The 19,053-nt window shown below is 49.7% G+C and overlaps 1 protein-coding gene across 11 annotated transcripts in view; it reads right to left on the bottom strand.

The window, feature by feature from the left end:
• LOC140397021 (paired box protein Pax-8-like) overlaps positions 1-19,053 on the bottom strand; it is a 149,142-nt gene that overhangs the window by 60,183 nt on the left and 69,906 nt on the right. For all 11 annotated transcript variants that reach the window (XM_072486059.1, XM_072486062.1, XM_072486063.1 and 8 more), the window contains one exon: positions 1,862-2,034. In XM_072486059.1, the coding sequence (XP_072342160.1) occupies positions 1,862-2,034 (173 nt within the window). The remainder of the gene's footprint in view (positions 1-1,861; positions 2,035-19,053) is intronic.

Below are 19,053 nucleotides of genomic sequence, written 5' to 3'. Positions count from 1 at the left end.
GACAGTCGCACTCCAATGTGCCAATTCCTGAGGCTTTGGGATTAATCCCCATCGCCTCGGGGCGAGCTTTGGGCGAGCGCATTTCAGCACTGGTCCTTGCAAACGGGGCCCAGACAGAGTGGCACACGTGGAGGTCTCCCCGGGGATCGGAGGCCCCCAGCTGCATCCTGGCACTGCTGGTGGGGGGGTGGCGGGGAGAGGGTCAGGGATCACTTTGGGGGCCTCGGAGAATGGGGCGCCATTTCTCTCACGACACTGGGGAATTCTGGCGAGCCGTGCTCCCTACTGGACAAAATGGTGCAGTGTGCGTCCCGGACCACACTTTCTCCGCTGAGACCCTCGATATAACGCGAGTCACGTTGAATCGCCATGTTTATCGGCGTCGCGAGTGCTGGGAAACACAGGGCTAAACACTCTCGCTAATTGTTCCCATTGAGTTGAATCGAGCCCAATGTGTCTGGCAAAGATATCTTGTACCGATTGTTTTTTGTATGTCAGTTGTGGGTAACCATATGAAAGTGCAGGGCACTGGGGTGTTTCTTGAGCATATTGTAGCGCACAAAGACTCCGTGAGACGAATAGAGTGAAGTCGATGAGGCTTTATTAAGCGTGTCTGTTCCCCCGCAGCTCAATAGTAGAATGGCCTGCGGGGGAGGACTCCGGCTTCTTATACTCCGCCTTCAGGGCGGAGCTAGAGGCCAACGGCCAACCAGGACCCGGGATCTGTCAGCCAATGACATTAGGGCTTCCAGTCCCACATGACCCCTAATACATACTACCACACATATATACAGTGGTATCAAGGATTATTTGTAATATTTCACTCTATGAAACAATCTAAATCTAAATTGAAATTGGCTCTGGTTTCATCATTTACCAATAGGATTTTACCAGCAGTAAATTCAGTTATCTACTCACTATAATTCATTTTTTTTAATCTCGTCATGTCTGTAGACTTGGTCAATTCAAGGCAACATCTGGTGACAGGTCAACACCAAGTTATTAGGATCTTCATTGCAAAGAACAAAGAAAAGTACAGCCCAGGAACAGGCCCTTCGGCCCTCCAAGCCCGTGCCGACCATGCTGCCCGTCTAAACTAAAATCTTCTACACTTCCGGTGTCCGTATCCCTCCATTCCCATCCTATTCATGTATTTGTCAAGATGCCCCTTAAATGTCACTATCGTCCCTGCCCCCCCACCTCCTCCGGCAGCGAGTTCCAGGCACCCACTACCCTCTGTGTAAAATACCTGCCTCGTACATCTACTCTAAACCTTGCCCCTCGCACCTTAAACCTATGCCCCCTAGTAATTGACCCCTCTACCCTGGGGGAAAAGCCTCTGACTATCCACTCTGTCTATGCCCCTCATAGTTTTGTAGACCTCTATCAGGTCGCCCCTCAACCTCCGTCGTTCCAGTGAGAACAAACCGAGTTTATTCAACCGCTCCTCATAGCTAATGCCCTCCATACCAGGCAACATCCTGGTAAATCTCTTCTGCACCCTCTCTAAAGCCTCCACATCCTTCTGGTAGTGTGGCGACCAGAATTGAACACTATACTCCAAGTGTGGCCTAACTATTCTAGTTTTGCTGAATAATTCAAAGCAATGTTGCATGAGGGAAAATAGTGGGCAGCCATTTCATCAACCAGAGCAAAGTTTACAAATTTGTTTGGATGAATGCTTGTTTTCCAAAGCATGCAAGTGTCAAATGACTTGCGTCGTGGCCAGCCAATTCAGCTGAGTTCACACAGGACATACATCCTGGTGGAATAAACTTCAACACAATGGCATCTTTTGACTTTCAATGAGTAACCATTCCTTCAGTGACTGTGCCAGTGCTGCTGGCTGCTCTTCACTCACCTGCTCTCCTTTGGTGTGGTTGGCAGTTGCAAAGACCTCTGCGTAGTGCTGCCGTTCAAAGGCACAGTCCAGGGCGTCGAGTTGCTGTGCAAAGGCTTCAGTGCGGAGCTGCTTCCGAGGGCCTCCACTGCTGCCCTGGGACTCGGCGCTGATCACACAATTATCTTGCTCACCTGGAAAGGGAAACAATCTCTGATGTTTATCGACACCATTTGCGTTTGTGGTTGTTGCTTTTACGCCAACAGAACCGTAAAAAATGTGCTTTGAACTTCCTCTCAATGTGATTCACATGTTAATCCTGGAATCCAAATGTAAATATTCTGTGTCCACTTCATCATCTGTGCAGGCTGTGGTGTTATCAAAATGTCACATGCATTCTCTAACAGTGTTGTTCCTGGGCTTATTTACAGTCTCCTTTTCAATGCACCATATCACAAAATCTCAGACAAAATCCACTACACTTTAATGTTGTGCCAATATACTTCTTATTTACTGCTCTTATTTAATCGTTTCAAACTGCTCCCCGTAGCAGATCTGTAATCAACAGTACTTTTCCCCAGTTCTATGTTGCACACAATTATGTCCAAAAGGTTCGGTGGGGTTACTGGGTTGCGGCCTAGCATGGGAGCATGGACCTAGGTTGGGTGCGAGGATCGGTGCAGACCCGATCGGCTGAAAGGCCTACTTCTATTATTCTTTGAAAATGCTTCTTCCAGAAACAACTCTCGTTCAGAAGAGTATAATCTCTAACGACCTTATTGTTCATGAGAATTCAAGTATGCAGAATTCACTTCTCCTGCTGCTCTCAAATCCCATTTAGTCTATCTCATTCCGTTCACATACTTAAGAGTTATGGTCACCAAATTACGGTTGTTCTCTGATCCCAGTTGCTGGATTGATCACACCTGCCAGCTCTCTCCAAACGTAACCTGCCAGAGTCGGCAGGATTAGGCGGAAGGCACTTCACTTGCCAGCCAGCGGAAGTGTCAAGTGGAGCCATTTGATATTCACTTGGTCCACGGATCCAGGAGCTGGGTTGGCCTTCTGTCCGTGAAGGGAGGTGGGGAAATTTCCCAGCTTTCGTCCAAATCCTCAGTTAGCTTCGAAGCAAGGAGGCCGCCCCAAAGATGTGCTGAAGTGCTTGACGGCGAATGAATTCCTTTTGAATTTTAATCACTGTTGCAACGTAGAAAACATGACAGGCAAATTGCACAAGGGACACTCCACGAAAAAGAATGTACTCATGACCAGACAATCTAGCAGTGGTTAGCACTGCTGCCTCACAGTGCCAAGGACCCAGGTTCAATTCCCACTTAGAACATTACAGCGCAGTACAGGCCCTTCGGCCCTCGATGTTGCGCCGACCTGTGAAACCACTCTAAAGCCCATCTACACTATTCCCTTATCGTCCATATGTCTATCCAATGACCATTTGAATGTCCTTAGTGTTGGCGAGTCCACTACTGTTGCAGGCAGGGCATTCCACACCCTTACTACTCTCTGAGTAAAGAACCTACCTCTGACATCTGTCCTATATCTATCTCCCCTCAATTTAAAGCTATGTCCCCTCGTGCTAGACATCACCATCCGAGGAAAAAGGCTCTCACTGTCAACCCTATCCAATCCTCTGATCATCTTGTATGCCTCAATTAAGTCACCTCTTAACCTTCTTCTCTCTAACGAAAACAGCCTCAAGTCCCTCAGCCTTTCCTCATAAGATCTTCCCTCCATACCAGGCAACATTCTGGTAAATCTCCTCTGCACCCTTTCCAATGCTTCCACATCCTTCCTATAATGCGGCGACCAGAATTGCACGCAATACTCCAAATGCGGCCGCACCAGAGTCTTGTACAGCTGCAACATGACCTCGTGGCTCCGAAACTCAATCCCTCTACCAATAAAAGCTAAATGATGTGGAGATGCCGGCGTTGGACTGGGGTGAACACATGAGGAAGGAGCAGCGCTCCGAAAGCTAGTGACATCGAAACAAACCTGTTGGACTTTAACCTGGTGTTGTAAGACTTCGTACAATAAAAGCTAACACACCGTACGCCTTCTTAACAACCCTCTCAACCTGAGTGGCAACTTTCAGGGATCTATGTACATGGACACTGAGATCTCTCTGCTCATCCACACTGCCAAGAATCTTACCATTAGCCCAGTTCTCAATCTTCCTGTTATTCCTTCCAAAATGAATCACCTCACACTTTTCTGCATTAAACTCCATTTGCCACCTCTCAGCCCAGCGCTGCAGCTTATCTATGTCCCTCTGTAACTTGTAACATCCTTCCGCACTGTCCACAACTCCACCGATTTTAGTGTCATCTGCAAATTTACTCACCCATCCTTCTACGCCCTCCTCCAGGTCATTTATAAAAATGACAAACAGCAGTGGCCCCAAAACAGATCCTTGTGGTACACCACTAGTAACTGGACTCCAGTCTGAACATTTCCCATCAACCACCATCCTTTGTCTTCTTCCAGCTAGCCAATTTCTGATCCAAACTGCTAAATCACCCTGAATCCCATGCCTCCGTATTTTCTGCAGTAGCCTACCATGGGGAACCTTATCAAACGCTTTACTGAAATCCATATACACCACATCAACTGCTTTACCCTCATCCACCTGTTTGGTCACCTTCTCAAAGAACTCTACAAGGTTTGTGAGGCACGACCTACCCTTCACAAAACCGTGTTGACTATCTCTAATCAAATTATTCCTTTCCAGATGAGTGACTGTGTGACGTTTGGACATTCTCCTCGTGCCCGCGTGTGTTTCCTCCGGTTTTCTGCCACGTTCAAAGATGTTCAGGAGGAAATCCACGCAGACACGGGAAGAACATGCAAACTCCACACTGACAGTCACCCAAGGCCGGAATTGAACCCGGGCCCCTGGCACTGTGAGGCAGCAGTGTTGAACACTACGCTGTAGTGCTACAATGCCCGGTCACTGTATCGAGACTTCCCTCCTTTTTCGCCATCCCAACCTCAACAAAAAACATTTCATCTACCTCCTTGCTGTACCTACATGCTAACCTTTTGAGATTCACATACAAGCACACATAGATCCCTTTGTGCAGTAGCAATCTAGGGGCTGGTTTAGCACAGGGCTAAATAGCTGGCTTTTAAAGCAGACCAAGGCAGGTCAGCAGCACGGTTCAATTCCCGTACCGGCCCCCCCCCCAAACAGGCACCGGAATGTGGCGACGAGGGGCTTTTCACAGGAACTTCATTTGAAGCCTACTTGTGACAAGAAGCGATTTTCATTTCATTTCATCTGTGGTCACACCATTTAAATAATGTTTTTCTATTCTTCCTACCAAAGTGGCCAATGTCCCGTTTTCTCACATTATCCTTCAGTCTTCGCAGTTTTATACAAATAAGAATCTTTATTAGTGTCACAAGTAGGCTTACATTAACACTGCAATGAGGTTACTGTGATAATCCCCTCGTCGCCACATTCCGGCGCCTGTTCGGGGACACTGAGGGAGAATTCAGAATGTCCAATTCACCTAAGGGCACGTCTTTCGGGACTTGTGGGAGGAAACCGGAGCACCCGGAGGAAACAGACACGGGGAGAACGTGCAGACTCCGCACAGACAGTGACCCAAGCCGGCAATCGAACTTGGGACCCTGGCGCTGTGAAGCAACAGTGCTAACCACTGTGCTACCGTGCTTAGCGCAAAGTAACATGGCGTGTGGCGAATTGATAATAGATGCAGCGAAAGAGTCCAGTGGTGGAGAAGTAAAGTTGGGTTTTGTCAGTCTCCGTGTGGAACCTGACCCTTTGAGGGGAGGTGCCGCCACTTTGGAGATTACTATCCTTCCTCGTAGTGAGACCAAAAATGTAGTCATTCGAATAAAAATGGCTGCAGTTAAAATGGAAACTTCCTGGATGTCAGAATGCAGAATGTGATTTAAACCAGGTTGATAGATCTGTAAATTAGTCACGATGCAAGGGATTTGTTGTAGGCTGCAAAGTTAATCATTCATTATTAAGATGTTAGGTATTTGAAACTAAGACAATGCCATGAACATTCAAGGCACTACTAAATCTTTGAACTCGGCCGATTGGCAACAGTTTTTCTAAACTCTTGAATCTTGAATAAAAACTTTCCGGTGATTTTTAGTTCTGATTCTGCCAGTGAAACAGGGAATTGGCCTCAACAAGAAGAATAACTTGAATTTATTTAACACCTTTTAAATCATAAAACATCAAGGTGCTCCACGAGGGCATAATCAGACACAGTCATAGAGGCAAACATAGGGCAGCACGGTAGCACACTGGCTAGCACCGTTGCGTCACAGCTCCAGGGTCCCAGGTTCGATTCCCCGCTGGGTCACTGTCTGTGCGGAGTCTGTACATTCTCCCCGTGTCTGCGTGGGTTTCCTCCGGGTGCTCCGGTTTCCTCCCACAGTCCAAAGATGTGCAGGTTAGGTGGTTGGCCACGCTAAATTGCCCTTAGGTTAGGTGGGTTACAGGGACAGGGTGGTGATGTGGGTTTAAATAGGATGTGTGGTAAACCACTATTCGTGTATTATATGTATTGTGGTAAACTGTTACTGTACGACATGTATTGTGGTAAACCACTGCCTGATGGCTCCCCCTTCCCTCGGGCTCGGTATAAAGGTGGCTGACCTCTGGCCCTGCCCCACTTTGGGATCAGTGACCAGGAGGCTTTCTGTTTAGCTTATTAAAGCCACAGTTTTGTTCATTACTCATCTTGCGTTCATTGATGGCACATCAGGGTGCTCTTTGCAAGAGCCGATGGCCTCTTCTGCAGGCACGCCCGGTCGCTAATGGTGAGACCAAGAAAAGCAGGGATGCTCAAGAGGCCCGAATTGCATCCAGATTGGAGGTTTGTGGAAGTTTATCCAGGGTGACATGTTGACGCAGTGATTAGTGATTCTGCCTCGCAGCACCGAGGACCTGGGTTCGATCTCTGCCGTGGATCACTCTCTGTGTGGAGATTGCACCCTCTCCTCGAGCCTTACACCCACGACCGAAAGATGAGCCGGGTAGGTGGGTTGTCCCATAATGGATGAAAAAAAAAGAACGTTTATCTAGAAACTTGATGCTTATCTGACTTGGTGAGGAAATATTAACTGCTGGCGAACTGATTCAAATGTTATTGTTTTTAAGTTGTGTTGTTGCTTTGTCATTTGTGCTCTGCACAATATTATTATCAGTATATGCGCTGCGGTATCCAGAACTAAGTACAATTCTAATCACTGAACTACAGCAAAGCTTTCCCAGCAGTTTTTAAAAAAATGCACCCAAGCTAATATTTAAGATATGTACAGTAAAAATGTAGTCGCAGGAAAAATGGGGCCATTTAAAGATCAAAAATGATTAACGCGATTTAGCCGGAAAAGGTCTATGTCGAGTTATGGCCGCATTTAGCGGGGTGTTTCTTGGTGGCTACAGTGCCGCGAAACATCTCGCTATTTAACAGCACTGCGCCGTTTCTTTTGACCTCAAGGAATGTTCTCCTCAACTGATGCGCAAGCATCCTTCTCCCCATATTTGTACACTGCCCTCCGAGCACTCTGCAGCTGTCCACCAACTCCCACCGATACTCGTGTCATGAGAATGTCACTTTAAGAAATGGCAGTGTTGGAGCTGAAGCCAGCCAGAGAAGGTGTACTGTTGATCTCTCTGCCATGTAAAGACTATCTCTTGCTCATTTTGTGAATTCAGAGTGATAACTGTTCTCAGTAGTGAATGTAAACCTGATGTGCTTCTGATAAAAGGTTCTTTTTTTATGTCTTATGGATGTTAAAAGGAAAGTAAGGATTACTTAGTGTTGTATTCTTTGGGGGTTGTATTTGAATTGATGGTTGCTAAGATGTTCACTGTATGTTTTAAAAAGGTTAACTTGAGTTCATAGTTTGCTATGTTTTGCTTTAAAAAATACTTTTCCATTTCTGCTGTCCCACACCTGTAGAGTGGGCCGTGTGCTCCACATACCACAATCTAGTAAAAGTTGTGGGTCAGGTGAACTCCATGATACACTTTGGGGTTCTCTAAACCCTGGCCCATAACACTAGCACAAACCCCATTTGGAGCTTCTGCCTCCAATTCAGTAGTACCTCCTAATCGACCTGTCCAACCTCGGATCCAGCATCCGTTAAACCCAACCCGCGCTTCGCCAAGTCTGCACCCAAATCCTGGTAGATCCGAATCACATTCCCTTCTGAGATACATTTCTTTGCAGAATCTTCTCCGTGTCTAAATATATGTGCGGTCGTACCACCATCACCTTCGCTACTGACCCGCCTTTGGGCTCCTCCCCAGCGACCTGTGAGCTCGATTCACCTCGGGGCTCGGTTAAAGACCACTCCCTCACCAGCTCCCCAAGCACGTTAGCCACATACTTCGTGGCCTGCGTTCCCTCAATGCTTTCAGGCAATCCCACAATCTGGAGATTCTGCCTCCTCGACTGAAAGGGGCAACGCAGGTGGAGAAGGTAGTCAAGAAGGCATACGTCATGCTTGCCTTCATTGGCCGGGGCATTGAGTATAAGAATTGGCAAGTCATGTTGCAGCTGTATAGAACCTTAGTTCGGCCACACTTGGAGTATAGTGTCCAATTCTGGTCGCCACACTACCAGAAGGATGTGGAGGCTTTAGAGAGGGTGCAGAAGAGATTTACCAGGATGTTGCCTGGTATGGAGGACATTAACTATGAGGAGCGGTTGAATAAACTCGGTTTGTTCTCACTGGAACGAAGGAGGTTGAGGGGAGACCTGATAGAGGTCTACAAAATTATGAGGGGCATAGACAGAGTGGATAGTCAGAGACTTTTTCCCAGGGTAGAGGGGTCAATTACTAGAGGGCATAGGTTTAAGGTGCGAGGGGCAAGGTTTAGAGTAGATGTACGAGGCAAGTTTTTTACACAGAGGGTAGTGGGTGCCTGGAACTCGCTACCGGAGGAGGTGGTGGAAGCAGGGACGATAGTGACGTTTAAGGGGCATCTTGACCAATACATGACTAGGGTGGGAATAGAGGGATACGGACCCCGGAAGTGTAGAAGATTTTAGTTTAGACGCGCAGAACCCGCGAATAGTGGGCCTGCCTGAAGGAGGGGAAGGTGTGAGCGCCACGGGGTCCGTCTCGAGGATGCTGGCGGGACTGGTGGCGGAAGGGGTGCGAGATACGGCGCCCGAGGTGCTCCGAGCGCACAGGCCCCTGAGGCGGAAGCCGAGAGCTGGGGAGCCGCCGGGGGCGGTGATGGTGAGACTCCATAAAGTTGTGGAGAAAGAGAAAATTCCACCGAGGGCCAGGGAGAAACGTAGCTGCGACTGGGAGGGAAATAACGTCCGGATTTATCAGGACATCGGAGACGAGGTGGCAAAGCAGCGGGCATGCTTCAACAAGGCCAAGGCGGTGCTGTACCGGCGGCAGATCAGGCTTGGGGGGCTCTACCCGGCAAAATTATGGGTGACGTTCGGAGGCCGGGAGTATTATTTCGAGACCCCCAGAAGCGGCCATTAAGGGGCATAAACTGGGGGAGAACTGAACGGACAATGCTTGGGAACCGGGGTGCTGGCACTATGTAATGGTCGGGAGCATGTTTGAAGTGGGTGTGGGGATTAGGGTGTGCCTTTGGGCAGGGGCAGCCGCGCTCGCAGGTTATGCTGGTGGACGGAAGTGAGGTGGTGGGGGGAGATGGCCTTGGCCGGGGGGGGGGGGGGGGGGAGGGGGGAAAGGGGAATTGGGGGGGGGGGGAGAAGGGGAAGCGGAAAAGCGGGGGGGGGGGGGCGGTTTCTGCGTCGCGGCAGGAGGTCAGAGATGTCATGGTCAAGGGCGAAGAAAGGGGCCATCTTGGATGGGCTAGGTACAGAGGTGAATTAAAGGGGCAGGAGTTAAGTGGGGAAGATGACTGACGGTAGAGGGGATTGGAGGCGCAAGCCTCCGGTAAGGTTGGTATCGTGGAACGTCAAGGGACTGAATGGGCCGGTTAAAAGGTCGCGGGTGTTTGCACACCTCAGGCGGGGGTTGTATTTTTGCAGGAGGCACACCTCCGTGTGAAGGACCAGGTTAGGTTCAGGAAGGGGTGGGTCGGGCAGGTTTGAAATCGGGGTTCGATTTGAAATCGAGGGGTGTGGCGATTTTAATGAGCAAAAAAATGGGATTCGTGAGTGCGAAGAAGGTGAGGGATCCAGGTGGGAGATATGTGATTGTGAGTGGGGTATTGGAAGGGACACCGGTCATGTTGGTAAACGTGTATGTCCCAAATTGGGATGATGTGGGTTTTATGAGGGGGTTGCTGGCAGCAGTCCCGGATTTGGGCACGCACCAGTTGATCATGGGAGGAGATTTTAACTGTGTCCTGGAGCTGAGGGTGGATAGATCGAGGCCCAGGTCGATGGGTAGGGTACGAATGGCAAGGGAGCTGGGGAGGTTTATGGAGAGGATGGGTATCGTGTATCCATGGCGCTTTCAGAACTCAGGGGGAAGGGAGTATTCCTTCTTTTCACACGTCTATAAAGTGTATTCAAGGATTGATTACTTTGTAGTGAGTCAGGAGATTTTGGTTGGGGTGGAGGGGGACAGAGGGGCTGTTTAGCACAGGGCTAAATCGCTGGCTTTGGAAGCAGACCAAGGCAAGCACGGTTCGATTCCCGTAACAGCCTCCCCGAACAGGCGCCGGAATGTGGCGACTAGGGGCTTTACACAGTGACTTCATTTGAAGCTGACTTGTGACAATAAGCGATTTTCGTTTCATTTCATGCGGGGATAGTTATCTCGGACCATGCACCCCACTGGTTGGGTATTCGGTTCAGTACGGGACGAGAGCAGAGGCCGCGGTGGAGGTTTGACTCGGGGTTGTTGGCGGATGGAGGTTTTTGTGATGAGGTGCGGCTGGCGATTAGGGATTATGTGGAGTTCAATCAGAATGGGGAGGTGTCGGCGGGCATTTTTTGGGAAGCACTGAAGGCAGTGGTCCAGGGAGAAATGATCTCATTTACGGTTCGTGCGAATGAGGAAAGGAGGGCGGAACATGACCGTCTAGTGAGCGAGGTAGTGGAGGTGGACAGGGAACATTCGAGGGTGCCCACCGTGGAGGGATTGGCGAGGAGGAAAAAGTTGGTGGGGCAATTTGACAGGCTGACAACGGGGAGGGTGGTAGGGCAACTGCGTAGGGCAAGAGGGGCGCAATACGAGCATGGGGAGAAGGCGAGCCGCATGCTGGCACACCAGCTGCGGAGGCAGGCTGCGTCCAGGGAAATATTAAAGATCCGGACTGGGGCTGGGGATGTGGTGTCGGTGCCAGGGAGGATAAATGAGGCATTTCGAGAGTATTACCAGGGACTTTATGAGGCGGATGTGGGGGGAGAGGAGGGGGACATAGTGTGGTTTCTGGACGAGCTGGAATTTCCCCAGGTGGAGGAAGCAAAGAGGCAGGCGTTGGAGGAGCCCCTGGGGCTGAGGGAGGTGCTGGATAGTATCAGGGGTATGAAGTCGGGGAAGGCCCCTGGACCGGATGGGTACCCGGCAGAATTTTATAACGAATTTGCGGCGGACCTGGCACCACATCTGTTGGGGGCGTTTAATGAAGCGCTGGAGAAGGGGGGAGTTCCTGGAGACACGTTGTTGGCGGGGAGGATGGAGGATTGTGTCCCGGGGGTGGTTGCAGAAGATCAAACAGGCTTTGTGAAGGGCAGGCAGATCGCGAGTAATAAAAGACGGCTGTTGAATGTGGTGATGAATCCGTCGAGAGCTCTGGTACCGGAGGTGGTGGTGTCCATGGACGCGGAGAAAGTATTTGATCGGGTGGAGTGGCGGTACTTGTTCGAAGTTTTGGGAAGGTTTGGGTTTGGGCCGAGGTTTGAGGCATGGGTGCGGTTGCTGTATGTGGCACCAAGGGCGAGGGTGAGGATGAATGATATGAGCTCACAAAGCTTTGACTTACACAGGGGTACGAGGCAGGGGCGCCTGATGTCGCCGTTGCTGTTTGCGCTGGCCATAGAGCCATTGGCGATGGCTCTCAGGGGGTCGGCAGAGTGGCAGGGGATAATGAGGGGACAGAGGGAGCATCGGGTGTCGCTCTATGCCGATGACCTCTTGCTGTATGTTTCGGATCCGTTGGAGAGTATGGGAAGGATTATGGGCCTGTTGGGGAGGTTTGGAGGGTTCGCGGGATACAAGTTGAATGTAGGAAAAAGCGAGGTATTCCCGGTGGATGAGCTGGCACAGCGGGCTAATTTAGGGGGGATGCCATTTACGGTAGCGAGGGATAGGTTTAGGTATTTGAGGATTCAGGTAGCGAGGGAATGGACGGAGCTCCATAAGTGGAACTTAACGAAGCTGGTCGAGGAGGCAGGGGAGGATCTTCAGAGGTGGGATACACTGCACTTAACGTTGGCGGGGAGGGTCCAGGTGGTGAAAATGAATATTCTGCCGAGGTTCTTGTTTATCTTTCAGACTCTCCCGATATTTATACCAAAGGCCTTTTTTCGGCAAGTGGACACAATCATCTCTGACTTGGTGTGGGCGGGGAAGGTGCCGAGGGTGGGGAGGACCCTGCTACAGAGGCAGAGGCAGCAGAGGGGGGGTTGGCGTTGCCAAACGTGCTTCATTATTATTGGGCAGCGAATGTGGACAAGGTACGGTGGTGGTGGGAAGGAGAAGGGGTAGAGTGGGTTAGGATGGAGGAGGAATCTTGTAAATTGTCTAGTTTGAGGGCTATGGTGACGGCAGCATTGCCAATAGCCCCGAGTAGGTATTCAGGGAGCCCAGTGGTGCAGCCCACGGTGAAGGTATGGAATCAGCTGAAGAGGCATTTTAGGGTGGAAGGGATGTCGGTGCTGACGCCGCTGTGCGAGAATCATGGGTTTGAGCTGGGGGGGGATGGATAGTGTGTACAGGAGGTGGAGGGAAGTGGGGCTGGTCAAGGTGAGGGATTTGTATTTGGAGGAAGGGTTCGCCAGTCTGGAGGAGCTAAGGGAGAGGGTAGAGCTGCCGAGGGGGAGTGAGTTCAGGTATCTGCAGGTTAGGGACTTTGCACGAAAGGTCTGGAAGGGGTTCCCTAGATTGCCGGGATACACCCTGCTGGAGCGACTGCTGCTTCCGGATGTGGAAGGGGGGGGGAAGAATTGGGGATATATACAAGTGGCTGAGGGAGCAGGGAGGCAAGCGGGTGGTGAAGATCAAGGAGAAATGGGAAGCGGAGTTGGGAATGGAGATCAATTGGGGAGTATGGAGTGAGGCACTGCGAAGGGTAAACGGGACCTCCTCTTGTGCAGGGATGTGCCTGATACAGTTTAAGGTGGTGCACAGGGTGCATATGACCCGGGCGAGGATGAGTGGGTTCTTTCAGGGGGTAGCAGATGAGTGGGAGAGGTGTGGGCGGGGGCCAGCGAATCACGCGCACACGTTTTGGGGTTGCGAAAAATTGGGACGATTCTGGGCGGGAGTGCTCGCAGTCTTAGCCAGGGCAGTGGAGGAGGGAGTGGACCCGGACCCTTTGGTGGCGATATTTGGGGTCTCAGAGAAGCCGGAGCTCATGGAGAGGAGGAAGGCCGATGTTGTGGCCTTCGCCGCTCTGATTGCACGGCGGCGGATTTTGCTGGAGTGGCGGTCGGCATCGCCACCAGGGGTAGAGGTTGGTTGGGTGAGCTGTACCATGCCCTGCGGTTGGAGAAGATAAAGACCTCCTCCATCTTTTCTTCTACCGCAATCCTTGAAAGCTCCTAGTCTGACTGATGTGCCTCTACAGTTGTCCTCCTTGTTTGTCAGGGCTGAGACATGCCCACCCTGAGGAGAATTCTTCGCTCTATCTGTTCCTGTACTTCATACCAGCCAACACCATCGTGAATGGGGTCCTCGTGAAGGACCAAATAATTCCACTTCAAGCAGGAACCACCAAATGTGCGGCCATTCACTTCATGGCAGTGCTCCGAATGCTGGTGATTCGAAACAAACCTGTTGGACTTTAACCTGGTGTTGGAAGACTTCTTACTTTATAAAACCAGTTCGAATTTTAGCCTTCAGCTGGAGAATTGTATTCAATACTGGACACACACTCTTGAAGGAGACTGTCAAGGCCTTGGGGAGGGTGGAAAAAAGATTTGCGAGAACCTTGCGTGAATGAGGGACATCATTTGCTTGGAAGGGTTGGGGAAGCTGGGATTGTTCTTACAGAAGAGCAGGTGAAGGGGAGATTTGATAGAGGTGCTCAGAATCATGACAGGCTTTGAAAAAGTAACTAAGGGGAAATTATTTCCAGTGGCAGAAAAGTTAGTAACGTGATCTAGAACCCGCTGTGTGAAAGGATAGAACATACAGTGCAGAAGGAGGCCATTCGGCCCATTGAGTCTGCACCGGCTCTTGGAAAGAGCACCCCACCCACACCTCCACTCTATCCCCATAACCCAGTAACCTTACCCAACACGAAGGGCAATTTTGGACACTAAGGGCACTTTAGCACGGCCAATCCACCTACCCTGCACATCTTTGGACTGTGGGAGGAAACCGGAGCACCCGGAGGGAACCCACGCACACACGGGGAGAACGTGCAGACTCCGCACAGACAGTGACCCAAGCCGGGAATCGAACCTGGGACTCTGGAGCTGTGAAGCAATTGTGCTATCCACAATGCTACCGTGCTGCCCTAATGGCAATATGTCTGTTTCAATTATGTTTCTGGTCAATGTTAACTCCCAGGATGTTGATGATAGGGATTCAGCGATGATAATGTCAATGAATGTCAATGAGAGATGGTTAGATTCTGTCTTGTTGGAGATGACAATCGTCAGCCATTCGTGTGAAACAAATGTTTTTTGCCCATGTCTTGTGAGAGCACCTTTAAGAAATGGGTGTTTATAAATGTGGGTGTATATAAATATCTGTAGTGAGAGTACCTTTAAGAAATGGGTGTTTATGAATGAGTGTGTATATAAATATCTGTAGTGAGAGTACCTTTAAGAAATGGGTGTTTATAAATGGGTGTGTATATAAATATCTGTAGTGAGAGTACCTTTAAGAAATGGGTGTTTATAAATGGGTGTGTATTTAAATATCTGTAGTGAGAGTACCTTTAAGAAATGGGTGTTTATAAATGGGGGTGTATATAAATATCTGTAGTGAGAGTACCTTTAAGAAATGGGTGTTTATGAATGGGTGTGTATATAAATATCTGCAGTAAGAGTACCTTTAAGAAATGGGTGTTTATAAATGGGTGTGTATATAAATATCTGCAGTGAGAGTACCTTTAAGAAATGGGGGTTTATAAATGGGTGTGTATATAAATATCTGTAGTGAGAGTACTTTAAGAAATGGGTATTTATAAATGGGTGTGTATATAAATATCTGTGGCGGGATTCTCCGCAATCGGCGCGATGTCCGCCGACGGGCGCCAAAAATGGCGTGAATCAGAGCGGCATCGTGCCGCCCCAAAGGTGCGGAATCCTCCGCCCCTTGAGCGGCCGAGCCCTAACCTTGAGGGGCTAGGCCCGCGCCGGACTGATTTCCGCCCCGCCAGGTGGCGGGAAAGGCCTTTGGTGCCCCGCCAGCTGGCGCGGAAATGACATTGCCGGGCAGCGCATGCGCGGGAGCGTCAGCGGCCGCTCACGGCATCCCCGCGCAAGCGCAGTGGAGGGGGTCTCTTCCGCCTCCGCCATGGTGGAGACCGTGGCGAAGGCGGAAGGAAAAGAGTGCCCCCACGGCACTGGCCCGCCCGCGGATCGGTGGGCCCCGATTGCGGGCCAGGCCACCGTGGGAGCCCTAACCCTAACCCTAACCCCCCCAGGACCCCGGAGCCCGCCCGCGCCGCCTTGTCCCGCCGGTAAGAGAGGTAGTTTAATCCACGCCGGCGGGACAGGCATTCTAGCAGCGGGACTTCGGCCCATCCGGGCCGGAGAATCGCCGGGGGGGGGGGGGGGGGCCCGCCAACCGGCGCAGCGTGATTCCCGCCCCCGCCGAATATCCGGTGCCGGGGAATTCGGCAACCTACGGGAGCGGGATTCACGCCAGCCCCCGGCGATTCTCCGACCCGGTGGGGGGTCGGAGAATCGCGCCCCTGTAGTGAGAGTACCTTTAAGAAATGGGTGTTTATTACTGCAGTGATGTCAGAGAGTATGTGGAGTTGTGCAATCTGTCAGCTTTTTACTTTTGTTTTAGGCTGTTTGCTGCAGGGTGTGTTTGAGTTTCGTTTTCAGTGTTGGAGCTGAAGCCAGACAGAGCAGGTGTACTGTTGATCTCTCTGCCATCAAAAGACTATCTCTTGATCATTTGGTGAATTCAGAATTATAAATGTTCTCAGTAGTGGATGTAAACCTAATGTGCTTCTGGTAAAAGGTGTTTTAAGTCTTATGGATGTTAAAAGGAAAGCTTAGAGGATTACTTAGTCTTGTATTCTTTGGGGGTTGTATAGGAATTAATGGTTGCTAAGATGTTCCCTGTTTTAAAAAGGTTAACTTGAGTTTATAGAATAAACATTGTTTTGCTTTAAAAAATACTTTTCCATTTCTGCTGTCCCACACCTGGAGAGTGGGCCGTGTGCTCCCCATACCACAATCTAGTAAAAGTTGTGGGTCAGGTGAACTCCATGATACACTTTGGGGTTCTCTAAACCCTGGCCCATAACAACCATTTCATCTCAGCTTCAATGTAGTCCAGGTACTGCTGCATGCAGGCACTAAATACTTCATTAACCAACGAGTTGCGAATGTTATTGAATGAACACTCTGCAAACAACAGAGAACATCCCTACTTCTGACAGTATGGTGGAAGGAAGGTGACTGATGAAGCAACTGGTATAATCTCGCACGGTGTTCTCAACTCTCTGAGAGGAAAGGCTTGATCTAGTCCCACGCACCAGCCAATAACGTCACAAACTATACACATGAGTTGACTCAACACAGCAACATCTGGAAATGTAAGACATCACTCCAACTTTACGTCTGAGGCCGCAAAACAACAATTTACCATAGTCATTTTACATTGTCATCAAAACATACATACAAGAGCAGGCAATGAATTATTTCACTAGGTTAATAGGAAAGGCAAAAGCAAATTACAGCGGACACTGGAATCTGAAACCAAAACAGAAAATACTGGACAATTGCAGCTGATCTGATTGCATCTGTGAAGGGAACATACAGCTAATGTTTCGAGTCTGGATGGCTCTCTGTCAAACCCTGCTTTGGTGTCCTTCATATCACTGTTCCAATACACTGTGTCGCAAGTTTGGAGGGACTGCTACCCTCATTCCCCCACAACAGGCACCTGCCCTGCACTGTCAACTCGAGTTTTCTGGAAAGATACAACTTTGATTTGGGATGCGTTCCCACGACCAGCCCTTTCGACACCATTTCCAATACCTGCCCGTCACAAAATGTCGTGGGACAGCCTGGAGTGGGACCCCCCCCCTCGCCCCCCCCACCCCCACCAGGGCGCCCGGATGCATGCACACCGAGGTCCCGCCGGGTCAGAGCACACGTGGACGGCGCCGGCGGGACATCCGCTCGGCCCATCCCGGGCGGAGAATCGCGTAGCGCGCGGCCCCCGACCACGCCGACGGCGCCGCTTCTCCGCTCGCCGGACCAGCGTCGCGCGACTCGTGCCCGTCCCGCCAATTCTCTGGCCCGGCCTGGGCTGAGAGAATCCCGCCCGATATTTGACCTTGTAGGGATCTGCAGATAACAATCGTTGAAGTCTGCTTTTTGCGAATGAAGGATTACCCTTCTGTGACCCGAAAATGGTAGCCAAGGGCCTATGGTCTGTCAACAACGTGAAGTGATGGCCGCAGAGATATTGGTGAAATGTTCCCACTTCAAAATTAATACTCAGTGCCTCCTTCTTTAACTGGGCATAATTTGATTCAGCATTTGTCAAGGTACGTGACGCAAATCTACTGATCTTTCTTCCCCAAACAATGTGTGACACCACCGTCTCAACTCCATATGACGAGGCATCACAAGCAAGTTGCAATGAGAACTTTGGGTTAAAATGTATCAACATCTTTGACTTCTTCAGTGCTTCTTTAACCGACTGATCCACTTTTTCACATTCCTGTGTCCATTGTCATGCTTGTTTTGTGCACAACATTTTAGGTCACGGTTGTCGGATTCGAAACAGATTTCCAGAATAGTTAAATTAACCCTCGGAATGGAAATGATCTTAACAATGTTACATGCATTGATCGTGGGACCTCCATGATTGCGTAAGGCCTTGCTATCACTCACATGGTCTAATATTGTATTGACATTTGGACGAAGTCACAATTTATCTTTCCTGACAAGAAGATGTCTTAAGGCATTTCAGTGTGGCTTCTAGGTTACGCAGGTGTTCCTGTGCGTTGATACCAGTGATCAGTATGTCGTCAAGGTAACATTGTACCCCCTTCAGAACGCTTATGATCTGATCCATGGACCGTGCAAACAATGCAAGTGCTGACCGTTACAGCAGGTTAGGCCTTCATATGTTACAATGGCGTTGAGATTCAGCTGCAATATTAATTTGCAGGTAGGCCTGCGATACATCAATCTTGCTGAACTTCTGTCCTCCTGCTAGACCAGCGAACAAATCCTCAATCAACAATAGAGGGCATTGATCCGCGTCTAAAACCGGATTGATGGATGTTTTGGAAATCTCTGCAAATGTGTATCGTCCAATCCTGCTTCATTACAGGCACATTAGGGATTGCCCAGTCACTAGCGGTTCTAAGACTCCTGCAGCCACAAGTCTCATGAGTTCAGATTCTACCTTTGGAGTAGGGTACTGCCTTGAGACTCTTTGGTTGGCTGTTTTGTTTGATCTTCAGTGTCACCCGTACTTCTTTCATGGACTCCAATGAGTCCTCAAACACACTCCTGTATTTCTCGAAGATGCTCTGTCGATTTGTTTTAAATTCAGCTAATCTATTCACAGCACCTCAGTTCAACGTTATCTTTTCCAGCCAAAAGTGGCCAAAGAGAGCCACACGGAGGGATAACTCTGCAGTTTATATTCCAGTATTTCAGTCATTGTCATTTGTAATTCTGAGCCAGTGCTATTAACACGAAGGATTAGGTCAAACATGTCTTATAAACCTGCAATTAATCATCAGAATAATCCCCCTTGAATCATCGATAGTCGCCGTCGTTGAAAATGAAACCAGGCTCGGCCCTTTCCCATACAAAACTGTGCCATGTTTCTAATGACATCTGAATTACAGGCTGCACTTTAAGGGTTGCCCTTCGATG

Source organism: Scyliorhinus torazame, chromosome 20 (assembly GCF_047496885.1).
Source record: "Scyliorhinus torazame isolate Kashiwa2021f chromosome 20, sScyTor2.1, whole genome shotgun sequence".
Taxonomy (NCBI): domain Eukaryota; kingdom Metazoa; phylum Chordata; class Chondrichthyes; order Carcharhiniformes; family Scyliorhinidae; genus Scyliorhinus; species Scyliorhinus torazame.
The sequence above is the reverse complement of the archived record's forward strand: the minus strand, read 5'-3'. Positions and strand labels throughout refer to the sequence as shown.